This window comes from Brachyistius frenatus, unplaced genomic scaffold (assembly GCF_029030835.1).
Source record: "Brachyistius frenatus isolate BFR_SWC_R1_liver_20210118 unplaced genomic scaffold, ASM2903083v1 Contig_26, whole genome shotgun sequence".
NCBI lineage: Eukaryota > Metazoa > Chordata > Actinopteri > Embiotocidae > Brachyistius > Brachyistius frenatus.
In genome coordinates this window covers 3,376,928-3,392,631 of record NW_027210625.1, presented here as the reverse complement: position 1 = coordinate 3,392,631, position 15,704 = coordinate 3,376,928, and the positions used below count along the sequence as shown (strand labels likewise).

Here is a 15,704-nt window from a genome sequence, read left to right as displayed (position 1 = left end):
TACTATAACATGTGGTCCAGTATATCATAAATATATATGTGGGCTCTGTGGTCCAAACAACAAAATCAATGCCGTCCCCTCGTGGCCGCCGCCGGTAACACCTTCCGGCATTAGTTATCTTATTTTCCCCATCATATTCCCCTGTTGATCCCAAAGTGTGTCGATACCTGCGGTTCACTCTCCCGTCCAGCAGGTGGCGGTGTCACATGTTGGCGGAATCAAACCGGAAACGGCGGATGTCAATGTTTGTTTTGGAGGATTCATTGAGGATAATTTTCATCAAATAATGAAGGTGAGCAGAATTTTCTTCATCTGCTGTGTCTGTAAACATTTTCCGAACATGTGCACGTTAATGTCACTGAGATTTAAACACGAGTTAATAACTCGGCTGTGTTTGTCAGGAGTTATTTGGCAGGTGAGCCTCATTAACTCCTTACTTAAACACTGAAAAAAAAAAAAAAAAGTTAACGTTTTATATTTGACCTTCAACAAATTAAAAGACATTTATTATTGTAAAATACAATTTTAAATTAAATGTAATCATTTTTTAAACTATAATTAAAAACATTGGTTTCGTCCACCTTATTGAACGTGTAAATGTTCTGCTCTTTCTCGTTTTTAATGGTAACAAGAATATTTTCAGATTTTAGACTGATGTGGTCAGAAAAAACTGTCTATTTAAAGATGTCAGATTTATATGTGGTTAATTATAAATTCAATTTTAGCATTTTAATATCTTGGAGAGATAATTTGTCAAACTTTGCTGACCTGGTGTTTATTGGTGTTACATTCACTTACTCTTAGGATATTTAAAAGGATCAAATGTAATTGTGCAAATATATTTTTCCAGAGAAAGTTGAGTGCAGTTGAACACCACCAAGGAAGCAGGGAGTTCAAGGGAGCCTCACACACACACACACACCATCTCCTGGGGTTTCTGGTTCCAGCCTCAGAGGCAGGAGGGCACCAGTTCCTGCACCCATGAGACACAGCTCTCATGGGGAAGACAAAGACCACGTTGACTCTGAAGATCCAGGAGGAGGGGAGGAACTGGTACGTCTTCCTCAGCTGCCACGTCCTCGACGCTGGGTACCTGAGAACCAGGACAGCAGAGAAGATCGGGCAGGAGATCCACTACTCAGACACTCATCACAAAGGGCTAGAGACTCAGGGAGATCATGACTGACAAGAAGCATTGATCTTATGAGTTTCAGCCGCAAGGAAATCCTTCAGCGTAGTCTCTTAACTTGTGTGGTTGGACACAGCAGAGGAAACGAGATATCGGCAGTGATCATTATAAAGCACATATCGTGTATAATATGATAGGGGTGTAAATTCAATAAAAAGACACATATCCTTTCTTTCAAATGATCCCCTCTGATTTGTGTGACGTTCAGTCGCACATTAAATGACGAGACATTTCCGTCAGGATACAGATCCTCTGATATAACCTGATCATATGCTCGTAGAGTAATCTGACACTCTATTTCTGCAATTCAAACAGGACATTTGAAAGCAGGCGAAAGACCCAGAGGTGCTATTAAACTCAGGAGACAGGAGACAAAGCACTGAACACTCTCCCTTGTTTTCCTTAATGTATTCTGTTATTAGTCCATTTGACTCTCTGATGGCCTTCTAACGCCCATATCATCTTTCAAACGTTTAGATCTTTAAATCTGCCAGGCACAAAAGCTATAAATACATTTTTCTGTGCAGTGTTTTTTCTTAAAAAGAAACTCGATGCACTTTTAATTCAGACACACGACAAGCAGGTTGAAGCATCTCGCAGTAACCGACTGGGCTTGATTGCAGAGTGGTTGCAGGTGGGGCAGGCTGCGTGATTAGCAGCAGGTGAGGTGGGCGTGGCAGCGGAGACCAACAGAGAGAGAGACTGGGACCTCTGGTGGGCGGAGGGAGTGAGAGAAAGAGGACAAACGAAACGTAGAAGAGGCAGACAGACCCGAACCGTGACACCTCATCTGCTGACACACAAAAAAATAGTTCTGCAGGATTTCAAAGGTGAGTACACGAGTAAAGCTTTAAGGAATACAGAACCTATTTACTGTATCCATCAGAAAAGCATAAATCTGACCTCCTGAGTCACTTTATAACTGTTGACATTATATGTAAAGCGAAAGGAAATCCAATAGAAAGCAGGCCGGAGAATGTTTATAGTGCTCAATGAGAGCGATCACACTCGACAATAAATATGATTAACTGCATGGAAAATAGCCATCTCATCATCAAAAATGAATGAGATTCCTGCATTTTTAATAGCAACAGCAGTTTACTGTCTTGAGTTTACAACAAATCTGGGAAGAGGGATGAATATTTAACATTCTGGATGTATGGATAAATGACATTCATGAATCTTTCACATCTTGCCGGGAAATGATTTATGATCCTGCACACGGGCTTTATTCCACAAACAGATGTCTCATATTTTAACTCGGTCTCATTAAGAAATGACAGATGACATCAAAATTAAGGAAAGGATGCTTATTGTTCTTTCTCTGTTTGGAAATTCTGAGCATAAGATTAACTTATTGGATATTTTCTGTCTGAAAGTTCCAGAAAAGTAGTTTTTTTTTTTTTTTTTTTTTTTGTCCATCTACATATTAACAGGTAAAAAAATAAACCTTCCACCATCAGAACATTGATAAATAATTGCAGGATATTAATTAGAAACTTGTCAAGGAAAGGAGGATCAGTGTATATATATATATACTGGTCTGCTCAGTGGGGAAACCACTTACTAGACCAAATGTGTTGCTGGATGAATACAAAAAAAATAACATTTAGTATTTTTGTGTGCAGCTTTTATCACTTTCTGTCTGTCTGCTGCTCTGCGTCTGCATGTACTCCTTTTACATCAAGTGGATTCATTGTTCAAACTGAAAAAAGTAACCTAGCTTTCAAGTGAAATAAAGAAACAAACACCAGTGGATTTCTTGTTGAGTTCAACTTGAATGAGTCCTTCAAAAAAGAAAAACAAGCTGTAAGAACCTTTGAATGAGAGAGAAATGCTTCAAATGGAAAAGATCAAACCAAACGCCTGCATATCTTTGCCTCCAGCAAATCTGCATTCTGATGAAGAAACGTCGTGGTATGTGGGAGGCACTGGCAAACATCCTGGTTTATGAACTGTCTGTCAGCTGCATATAAAGCGGCACATAGTTGCTATAGAGGAAAAGATGAGAGGGAGGGAGGGAAGGTGGAACATTTAAATGCATTCAGAAAGAGAGAAACAAAGGAGGGAAAACACTGTGGATTTAAATGTGTTGCCTCCAGTGAAGCTTCAGTAACAACGAAGAGCGTTTCCAGTGCAGGAGCTCTGCAGCTTTCAGTCTGATCAGCCGCAGTTTGTGCTCTGGTCATCTCGGAGCAGAGACACAACTGGGGGGAAGTCCAAGGAAACTTTAAAACTGAACGTCTTGGCTGGGATTTTATTTTTCATCCTCCTGCCTACAGATAAAGGAGCATTCCTTGAAACTGGGGAGCAAAGATGAACCAAACTGCATCCGTGTCCCATCAGATCAAGTGTCAGCCCATAAAGGACACCAAGGTAAGACGGATTTGTTCACTTTCTGGTGGTTTTTCAATCTTTACCGAATCTTAGGTCTCACTCCGGGAGAGTTTTCACACTTTTTATCATCACTGCATCACACTTTAAAGGCTTGTTAACGTGTCATAGTTGCCATAGTTACTTCTAAGCAGTCAGTACTTTCACACTCTTCTAACAAGTCCTGCTTAACATTAACGGTTTAATCCCCAATGCCTCATGATACTTTGTCTTTAAAAGGCTGTGGTCTACTTTTTAAGTGTTGCTTCCAAATATGGATTCATGTGGTGCAAAATTAAAACCAAAGAAGTAACGTTATGGTGATTATTCAGCATACAGCTCTTATCTGAAGAATCTAAATCCACATTTCCAGCTGGATATTTTTGTACATCAGTGAAACTGAAGCATCAAAGTACTGCTATGTTTTCGGCGACCTCTTCCTGTTTCGTTGATGATATCCAGAGAAGAATACAAGGCCGAGACACAGCGACAGTGAAGGCTCCAACATTAAAGAGCTTCATTATTGCTTGCAGTTTATGCAAAGCGGTTCTCAGCTGCAAGCAGATGCCTCCGACAGGCAGACGAACAGCCAGCCAAAGTCTAATCCCGCACAATCCTGCGCCGCTGCAGCCCCTCAGCAGCAAGACGGGAGGAGTCTGACAGGTGGGAGCTCTGATAACCCAGAGAAATTGTGCAAAGAAGTTTGTCACTTTTTCAAGTGTTTCCTCAGATACATGAGAATTGCTGTTTCTGGAGCAAATCTGTGCAGCCTGACCTCTTCCTGACACTTTTCAAGAACTTCCAAAAACATTTCCCAAGATTTAGACTTGGAAGTTTTTCCATGACCACAGCAACACGGACTGCAACATGGACACAGACGCTTTGTGGTGTTTAATATACATTATGTAGCCCAAGTGATTTTAATTGTCATAAATCAAAGCTCAGTCATCCTCCCTTCATAAATAAGCAGGACGAAATGGTGCAACCAACATATAGTTAGATTTTTTTTTCCTGCTAAATTACTTGAATTATTATTCATCTTTAGTGGATTTTTTCAGCCCTGTGTATTAATTCTTATAAATTATTTGAAAGTTGAATAATCAACTAATTTGTGCAGATTGAGGTGGGTCAAATGTGACTTTTCTTGTTATAAAAGCTTTCTGCCATGGGAGCATCTTGTGTCTGATATACCTGCAGACATGTTGTAGATTAATTTAAGGGATTTACATGAAAAAATGGGGTCCTTAAACTGAGTTAACTGTGAGCCCAATTAACTGTTATGTCCAGATGATTTTGGGGATTTGTTTCATAAAAATCGGACTTTATTCATGCGTATATACAGACAAATATATCATAAAAAGATTCCTAATTTACAATCAGCTCATATTTGTTATGTTATAGTCAAATAAAATGTAAAGAGTATCTTGCTTCTATTCAGAGCTCATTATCTCTCCTTCTCTGTTTCCTCATTTTCAGTTGCTGCCATGATCATGCTGGTTGTTGCTAAGTAACTTGCTATTTCAGGGCATGTTTTATCATGTATATTTATTATTATTTTTTGCATAAACTGCAAGCAATAATGATTACATATATCCTATATGTGTCAAATCCTATTTGCACAGGGTCAGAGGAGTGGGAGGATGTTCATACTTCAGAGTTTTCAATGAGTCAATTGTAGGAGCAGCGAGCATCACTTTCAGATGACAAGTCATTCAAAGTTTCCTTTCCATTGTAAAGTATGTTGTTGTTTTTTTGTTTTTTTATATTCATCTTAAACATAATTCTAAATATCTGAAAAGCCAGACCTGAACTCAGAGTGAATCATCAAACAGCCAATGTGCAGTGAGATTTTTTAGTGTAGGAATTAACAGTTCTGCCAGAGGAAGACTGAGACTCAAATTGTCCACCTGCTGAAGTGCCCTTGAGCAAGACATTGCATCCCTATCTGCTCAGTCAATCTGTTACCTGACTGACACTTTTACTGCAGGAAACAGAAAAACTCATCAAATATCATTTGTCAAAATTAAATTAAAATGACTTGTAGGGTAAATTATGTGGAAATAAATCACATTAGCATTTTAATTATGTTTCCAATCCACTTAGAGGGATTTTATACACTACTAAGCCACATTAATTTGCTGCTAATGAACTCAATGTGTCTTATTTTCTCCTCATAAACAGCTCAACTTTGCAGCCTTAAAATAGTAGTTCCCAAACTTGGGGTCGTGACCTCTTGAATTTCCCCCAAGAGAGTTTTGAATGGTCACGAGATGATTAATGCATACAGGAAAAAAATATATAATAATTTTAAATTGTGCAACTAAATACATTTCTGTCATTTCTCCGACTGTTCTCAAATTCAGTCAGGCAACAGGAAGTTTTGACTTCTTCTGGCAGATACAAAGTATTCAAATTAAACACAGTACAGATGCATTTACTGGTAAAACTCCCTTTTATTTTAAGAAAAGGAGTTTTGTGATGATGGGCTGCAAGTAGGCATATTTCTATCCAAATTGTTGCACACATTTCTAACAGATTTCATAAAAATGTGCAATAGTGTGGTGATGGTGCAAATTCTCTTGGTGAATGAAGGTGAATGATGTGGCATAACAGATTTATCTGGCAGGTAATTTGCTTATAGTTTATTTTGCAGTTCCTTTAATGAAACAGTTTGAAGCAACAGCAACTCAGAGCTGAACTCTAAAACCTGTGAAACTGAACAGATTGCCATCATAACAGAGATTAGCAGCCTGTGCAGTGCCTAATAGCAGTCACAATCATTGACTATTAACATCAGCCCGTGCCGTCACTGCCATCTGTTGCCGTGGAGATGGACATGGAGTAAAGAGGCTCATTAGTGTGTGAGCGGTGGAGGAGATGACTAATCCCGTCTCAACTGTCCTCATAATCCTTGATTGTACTGCTCTGAAGATGCTCATGAACCTGTGATTAGCATGTTAGCCTTCAGTATATTTCAGAAACTAATTTTAGCCTCGCCCACTCACTCAATAAAAGGCCTAAACAATATTATACTGCACATATTTAACGCTTCATGAAAGCAGGACAGCTTGACTCGACTCATATTTCAGATGTACATAACAGGATTTGTTGTTAAGAGCTTTTATAAGCAGAGCTGAGCTGTTTGCATTCACACAGCCTACACTGTGTTCATGTGAAAGCCGGGCTGTGACTGAGATGAAGAGTCGCATTAAGTTCCAGACGGTGTGATGCACAACCAAAGGCTTAGTGGCATGAAGGACATCTGTGAACACAACCTGGAATGAATATCCACTGCGGCTTCCAAACACTTGTCCAGTTTACAAAACAATCCAAGATTTGCTTTTACAACTAATTCTGCAACAGGTATCACACACAGGAGAAGTTACTTATTACAATAATGCATCACATCTTTAAGTGTTATCCAAAAGCACCTCCTATCATTTCACATATCATCTGAAAAGCTTCTTCAGTAACAGTCCAATCTTTAGTTTCTATTCTTGTTTTTTCCCTTTTCTATTATATATTTATCTGAGCCAGGACTAGCAGGATCAGCATTGGACATATCCTACATACAGACAGAACTAGCAGGATATTTTATGCAAGCGAGACAAAAATGTCACAGTCAGACTGGAACTAGAACAAAGAATACACTCACAACGTAGCCTTGATTCCTCAGGAAAGGCAAGCTGCAAGGTGAGATCAAATTGGCTCCACAATAACAACCTGTGAGACCTCCTCAGATAAGCAAAGTACAGGTGACGAACAAAATTAAACTCCCAAATACAAAGCTGAGAATATAATGTGGTTTCTACACACATGCACATATTTTCCATTACCTCTATCACACCAGCCCTTCATTTTCTTCTGAGCAGTACTCAGATTATCTCTTGAACAGAAACCACACATAATTGAGCAAATTCGGTGGTTCAACTTCTTCCATTAATTTCTCTTTAAAGAGCTTCGGTAGGCCACACAAAGACTGAACAAAGACAAGTTCAGAAAACATAATAGTACAGAAGACAAAGTAGTGTTTGACTGTTGTGCCTTTTCAGTCGCTGGTGAGGCTTGTGTTTTGTGTTTTTGTCCTCCAGTAGCCGTAGGCAGATTAATTTCTGGAGGTAATAACAAGGTGAGGGACCAAATTATGTCTCTTTTTTTTTTTTAAACATTTGAATAAACCCACAAGGATGTGAACATGACTGCTTTTGTTTGAATGAAGTGCATGCTGTCTTTGGTCAGCAGAGGGCAATCTTATACAAGACTGCTCTGAAGTCTCTGGCAAGACTTGTGGGTGGATTTCAACTGACATCCTGTGATGTAATGGGATCTCAGAAATGTTTTCCTCAATTCAGAGACATAGATATATGAATAAAGACAAGACATTTAAAAAAATCAAAAGAAAAAAAATGATAGAATAGCGATTTCCTTCTTAAAAACACCAATACTTACATTTCTCACAAACACAAGTAAACCACAAAGACATAAAAATAAAGCTTTGAATTTTAAATGTGCTACATGCCATCCACCCTTTTCACCAGAGTATCCTGCATGAGCAAATCTCTTAAATGTAATTGGAATGCTTTTTTCCTCGCTGCACATGCCGCTGTTTACTTTGATGCGTTGTATTTTTGGGTCAGTGAGTCACACTGTGGCTCATACGGCGCCAAGTAACACCTCCGGAATCATCTCAGGTTAGTCTGCTCTGAAATATATTTGCCCAAACCAAGGTCACTGCTATGAAGGCTGCAGCCCAGATGAGGTTGAGACAGCAGGAAGGCACAAAACACTATAAAACATCCATAGTGGAATGTTTCAGCTTCCTGAAATCCACAATCCTAAAAGACAGAGGGACATCTGTATACAAGGACTCAGGTTAAGGTGGCCAGTAAAAAACATCTTATGTTGAAGGAATGCAGCATAGAATTAAATCAAACACATTGACGACATTCTGTAGACAGCAACTACCTGGAAAAACTCACACAAAAAAATTATATTGGGGAAGTAGACTGTCTGACACAATGTCCAAGGATATGAAAAGATGACTTGCCCATGGAAAAAAAACAAAACTAAAAATTTCAGTAAGGCATTTAACCAAGAACTATTTGATATTTATATAACCAGTATTGATTATACGTCTCAGAATTTATCAGACGACTGTTTAGGTGTCACTATACTAATATATGAAGGCAAATAAAGAGAAAACAGACACAAAATAACAAGTGACTGTTGAGTGAACTGCTACTAGCAGCCAGTGGAAGTCCAGTACGGAGCTGATGAAAAGCCCTGAGAGACAGAGATAAGGATGAGTGAAGCAGCTCTGTAATGCCTCTGACTAATATAAGCTTTTCTCTTAATCACGAATGAACTCTGTGATCCATGGCGTGTCTCCAGGTGGTAATATGTGAGGTAAGAGGGAGTCGGAGCAGAAAAGTGTGTGGAGAACTCATAAAGACATGTTTTAAATCTTTAATTTAAATTTGGCATGATCGTCTGAACTCACCTTGACGAAACTATCTTCGATAAGATTACTCGTGCTTACAGTTTACCTGGAAAATGTACAGCTACAGCTGGCAGGGTTTGGCTGAACTGGTGGAACTGGTTTGGTAATGTCATTCAGGCAAAGCAGCAGTCTAACATGAAATCTGAAAAAAAAAAGTAAAACATGGCAAAAATCAATGATATTAACTCCCCTACATCACCAGACCAGTTTAGGTTACCGTGGCTCAAAGAGGGGACAGGTGGAAGCTGAACCTTTTCCTAAAGAGTCAGATTACACATCATTAATATGATCTCACGATATTAAATAAAGATCAGGTATATTTGCAGCTGTCGTCGTCAGCATGCAGATCAATCTGTATCTATCAGGACACAAAAGAAAAGCGAGACTCTCAATAAAACGTACTCCTCAATTCTCTCCAGCCTGCACAAACAAGGGCATTCGAGCACACATCCGTCTGACTTCAGACATATAAGCACGGCCCACACCTGTCCTCATGAAGGTGGGGAGCTCTCTTCCCCGCGTCACTTTATTTTATGAGCTTCAGGCAGAGTCAAACCAGCTGTTCTAGTCTTTGCAGCAGCTGGTTAATCTAAGCTAACAAATTCAGCCACGGTAACCAGCTGCTGCCTGCATCTTCACTTCCGTTGTACAAACACGAGTGTCTCCAGACAGAGAATAGCTGCACTTTTAAGTCCTGCCTTCTGAAGTTTGAAGGATTTCTTTCCCAGTTTTTCAAGAGATGTCACAGCTACAAGAACTGCAGTTAGTGTCGAGGTAAATCAATAACAAAGTGTTATCTTCACTCACAAAGTCAAGTGGTCTTCATTGGAAACTTTAATGAGCTGTGACTTAGACAGTGTCTCACTCAGTGTCAGTCAAAGACTGTGCGTCCTCCATCGCGGCAGCACCTCTTATTTTAATTTCTGTAATCTGTCTAAGCAGGTTGACTTTGAACTCCCGCCGTGCGGCAGAGTCGGCATCACGGTTTAAAACCCCTCCAGGCTTTTCTTACTGTCTGTCAACTCTCCTGCTCCTCACTGATACTGTGATTTATAGATGTCACAAATTCACAGCTTTCAGTCTTCTTACTGGTACATTTAATGTCTGAACGACAGGTTTGTACTGTATTATCGGCAGGTTGGGGTCTTTTAAAGAAAAAAATGCACCTTTCATCTCTGGGTCTGATGAATAAACGATTTTTAATTGAAGAAATATCAATCTTTCAAAATATGAACTGGAAATAGTAGAGCTTATTTCTTGTGCCTCTGTTTTGCTTCAGCATTCAACATACAGGAACAAATAGAACAATAGTAGACTTAATGGACCAGAATCGTGTGCACTCAAGCACCCAGATTTAATTTTTTTCTGTACATGCACTATCTGCACAGAGACTTCAGGCATTTCTAGAAATGTCTGGAGTTACAAAAACTCCTATCTGAAGCAGAAACACAAGGCACAGCTGAATACTCCTTTTCATAGCTTCAACTTTTGATCTTTATAAAAACCCAGAGGGTTGTTTTTTTCTGTTTTAAATGTATTTCCAGAATCCTCAAGACTTGTCAAAGCTTTTAGATGAAAAGGTATCCAGTCTGAACAAAAAAATATTTTTTTTAACCCAAGCCAGGTAATAATAAAATATGTATTGTTTTCTATTGTAAACAATGAAAGAGAGATTGTAGGATTCTTTTTCTTGGCAAACAGAGAAAGATTTGTTAAGTTTTTCTTTTGGCTTCTTATAAATGAGTCTGATTTTGCCATTTAACACAGAAAGTGAGTAAACTCAGCTCAGTGGCCTTCACCAGGCGAATTCCCCCAACACAGAATTAGATTATCAATCTAACGATGCCAAGTGAAACTGGGTTGACTGATTTCACTTGTGAATGACACCATTTATTAAGTAGTAAAATCAGAACAGAGGGTTTGTGTGTGTGTGTGTGTGTGTGTGTGTGTGTGTGTGTGTGTGTGTGTGTGTGTGTGTGTGTGTGTGTGTGTGTGTGTGTGTGTGTGTGTGTGTGTGTGTGTGTGTGTGTGTGTGTGCCTGACGTCTGTTTACTCTGAAGAGAAAAGCCAGACAGACAGGCTGTTGCCACGAGCAGGAGAGAGGTCTATCTGCAGGTTTTACTGAGCTGCATCTCAGAGCTGATACATCTTCTATTGTTTTCAGACATTTTTAAGGTTGTGAGGCAGTTTGACGGACGGAGCGCCTGAGTTTGATGCTTCACGTTTGAGTTTTAACTGGACAGACGTCAACATAATGGACCCAGAGCTCAGGTTCCTGGAGGTGAGGTGTCGCTACGCTCATATTTTCTGCTGTGGTTTTTGTGGAAGGCTGCGGGCCTTCAGCAGCGTTTTGATCATACCTGAAACTTTGTGGATTCGATGTGTACAAATGCAGTATATAAGATCAAATCTGTCAACGTATAAAACCAAGATGAGGTGACGGACCTCCCCTGAGACAAATGACATGTGTTTTATCGTAACGTCCCAGGAGGGTCTGCTGCCTCCAGGGAGACTTGGAGAAACAGAAACACATCCTCTGGGACTCAAAGTGTGACAGAGTGTTGTTGTAAGTGATGAATGGGTTGCAGAGCGTGTTTCTGGGAGATTTGAACACTGCACGTTGAGGTTGTATGGTGCAGACTTCAGCCAATGGGAAACTAGGGGACTTTTGTCTCATCTAAGCTTTTGTTTGAAGCTGAAAAACACGTTTGTGAGGAGGAAAGAATTTAGTTTTCGCAGTAAAAATATGCAGTAAAGTTTTTAAAAAGTCAAGTGTCAGGGTTTTCTTGACTTTAATTTACAAAGTTTTTTAATATTTCCTCCTGCTGTTAACAGTACCATTAGTTATCAAGATGTGATTGACTTTTAAAACATTTTAGTTAAACACAGTCACTGCTGCTGCTACAGTAACTATTAGCAGCTCTCAAAGATTTTAGCAAAACTAAATTACCTTACCACTTATGTGAGTTAAGGTTAAATGAAATGATTCACTCTGTATGTGGGATTTATTGTTGTATACACCTGGAAAGTACGCTGGAGAGACTGATCGTGAAATGGGATTGAAAATGCGTTCTATGTGGTTTTAAAACGGTCTTTAATTTGCTGACGTCTGAGGAAACCCTGAAAAAGCTCTACATTTTGGTCGCTGACCCATCGTGCATCTGTTGTTCTGCCTCAAGTATAAGACAAATCATCCCAGTAGCTTCTTCCTCCAGAGATATCAGTTCTTTCTCAGGGCCACAGCGATATGTGAACCCTTCCACACAGCGATGTGCAGGAGACACATTAGAAACCTGAACCAACCTAACTGCCTCTTTTCAGTAAGAATAAGGAGCAAAAAAAAAGGTTTATCAGTTCAATGCTAATTAGAGAAAGCTTAAATTGGCTTTTTGCCAACACAATCCAAATTATTGGATGACTGACTGAAGCCAAGCAGGGCCGAGAGCTGGTTAGCGGGTCAGTCAGTAAACCTTGACCTACCTCTTTTCTTCCTCAGCTCCCTCTGGCTTTCGTGATATGCTGATTTTTCAATTTGTCACCCACCAGCATCTGTTTGTTGAGGGAAATAATACTCGTAACATTACAGATAAATAATTATATGAAATAGATTATATTTCAACCGGTTTTATGCTGCTCTACTCTTCAAGGCAAACTCTCACTAAGAGAAATGTAAAATTATGCAACTGCAGCTCTAAGGTCAGTTTGCATAACTCGTAGTCACGTAACATTTTCGTGACTAAAAAAAAAACAAATTTAGGATTATTTAATTTCTTCTAAAAAGTTTACTCTTTTTACTTGTATGAAATGCTACATTAAAATATCCATGTCCATCATCATGGACATGACTAATATGTTTTGCAGGTAAATGGCTTTTATCTGTCAGCAGCACTAGACTCCCACTCGCAGCACATTGTCTTTGTGCCTGTTTCAGATTTAAAACATTACGAGCTCAGTGTTTAAGGTCCTCCGTGCAGCAGGATGAAGACCCAGTTTAACATTTAAAAAGAATTTAAAATCATTTCCTTGTTGTTTTTTCAAGTTAATGAAGTATATTATTTTTGGGAGAGAAACAGTGTGTTAAAAAGAAATAGCAGAAATGCCACAAACCTGAAATGTTTATGCAATGCTAAAAACAAAAAGGGACCAGGTGCAATGGAAACAGAAATTCTTCAAATTAATAGATGACATTATCATGAATGCCATTTCAAGTATTATCCATTGTTTGAAATGGCATTTGACTGGTGATGACTCAATTTGGTTTGTATGTTGTCATTCTTGCACTGAAGTTTTTCCTAATTCAAAACTAATTTGCAGATTTTCTGGACAATGAGTCATAATTGTGCCAAAAGAAATATCCCTGTTTAAGATTTTCTTTAAAATAATGATAAATACACATCAGAAAACTAATATTTTCCTTCTCAGTCTCAATTTCTTTGTTGAAAAGTTTGCAATGCAGAAATACTTTCCACCAGAATAAAATGCTGTAAATTGTTGTGTTTATTATATATACACTTTTTGTGCTTGAACTGATGTTAATGTACTTGCTCGTTCTTATTAAAAGCACAATGTTCTGATGAAGCAACGACTTCACATAGATTAATCCCCATTTCCCACCAAATCCTTTAAATATTCAAATTTTTAGCACAGTTCAGCCCCTTTTTTTTGCACCCCGTATATGTCATATCTCTTAGACTGTAGTTAGGAGCAGCTGAATGGGAAAAATCATCCGCCTGCAAGTTAAAAGTCTGTGGTTTCACTGCCAACACAAACAGCACAGAGTAGCTAATGCCATCACCATTATAAGGGTGACAGCAGGGATAACCATGCTGGAGTAATCCAAAAACACTCCCTGAAATCTGGAGTCAAGGAAAGAAAGGAGGAAGTTACAAAAAGTTACATAACTAAACAGCGGTGAGGATATATAATGCACAAAAGCTTGAAGGGGCCGGCAGTATCGTCCTTCCTCTAGTAACGACTGTGTTGTGTATCCCAGAGAGAAGCAGTGAAGCACTCTTCATCACTTTAACCTTCTCCCGTCAAGGTTATTCTGGGTCAATTAACCCATTTCCTTATCAAAACCCTATTATTTAACCCAACATCAGTGGGTTCAAATGAAGCCCCGCGGGTTTCCATCCAGGCAGCAGGTTAATTACATTCACCTGCCGTCCCAGGTATGAATCAGTCACTGATTAGGCAGCAGCAGCCAAAACCCAGGAGGGAGCCTTAAATGTTTTGACTCGTGACCCATTAAAAAAAAAGTTTTTTTTATACTGGAGGATGATGATGAGTTAATCCCAGCAGTTAAAAGGATTGGGTCCCTCTCAGTTGAAGTAAAATTGGTGTTAGAAGGTTAGGACAGAAAAAAATCTCTGGTGGTTGGGATTTCTAATATTTTACAAGAAAAGACGCAAAAACCACTGATGGATAAATATAATCTGATAACACCACACACTACAGTGGCCACGTGAATATTGTGCACAGATATATGACTCCTCCACGTGAATGCAAACATGCACAAAAGCCAGAAGTACATGCACAGATTATAGCTTGTGGTCTGATGACTGTGGAGAGGATTCGTGGCTCGGGGACATTAGTGAACTTCCAGAACACCAGCAGAGGTCAGAGAGGGAGAGGGAGAGATCATCTCCATGTGGTCTCTGATTCCACCTGTTAAATATTTAATGGTGGAGGGAAGAGAGTCCAACCCAAGCTTTGAGGATCTGTTCCTGCCCCTTTTCCTTTCTTCTCCTAGCACCCTTCATCCCCTCCTCCTCACCTTCCATCATCTCAAGCCTCTCATTTCCTTTCTGTTGCTCTGAATCGTTTCGAGCCAAGGCCATCTTCCTCTTTCGCTCTCTGCTCGCTGACCTCACGCACTTGTGTTGCTGCACGTCTGATGATTGTTACTCATTACTATAACCCTTGAGGATTAACTCTGAGGCTCTTCCCTGATTAAAGATGCATTAGGCTCCTGAAAGCAAAAAAGAAGATGTTAAAGCAATAACAAAATATGAAGTCATTAATGAACACAGCCATGTTTCCCAGATTGATCCTGTTTTGATGTATTTACAAATCTACAAAGGAATGAATGAAGCTAAAGGTTGATTTCTCACATTTAGCCAGTCCATCACAGGGCCAACACTTATAGACAAATGTAAAAAAAAAAAAAAAGACCATTCACACCTAAGGGCAATTTGTAGAACCGCCAAATAACCTGTGGTGCATGTTTTTGGATGTTGGGAGCAAGCTGGAGTACCCAGAGAGAACCCACGCAAGCACAGGGGGAACATGCAAACTTGACACAGAAAGGCCCGGATTCAAACCCTGAACCTTTTTCACTGTGAGGTGACAATGCTAACTACTGAACCACTGTGCCGCCCCTGTGTGTAATTTTTTGGAAATCCCAGACTTGAATCCATAATATTCATCAAGGTCTAAAAAACACTACATTTTCTAAAACATAATCTTTAATCAATAATTATCATAAACCAGGTAACACTGATTATGTGTCGTTTGAGCAGCAAAGTTGACAGGCCGAGCAACAGTAACTATGGGAGGATGGGCTTACCTTTTAAACCCCAAAACTGGAAGTGGGAAACAGATTTTTGTCACCTTTCTGCCCTCAGAAGTAAAGACACTCAC

General features: G+C 39.4%; 1 protein-coding gene across 2 annotated transcripts in view; it reads left to right on the top strand.

Annotated features, from left to right (window-relative positions):
• Positions 1-3,243: 3,243 nt before the first annotated feature.
• The window catches only part of LOC138620791 (inactive dipeptidyl peptidase 10-like), a 40,788-nt gene continuing 28,327 nt past the window's right edge, over positions 3,244-15,704 (top strand). For both annotated transcript variants that reach the window (XM_069698322.1, XM_069698321.1), the window contains exon 1: positions 3,244-3,565. In XM_069698322.1, the coding sequence (XP_069554423.1) occupies positions 3,506-3,565 (60 nt within the window). In that variant the 5' untranslated portion in view covers positions 3,244-3,505. The remainder of the gene's footprint in view (positions 3,566-15,704) is intronic.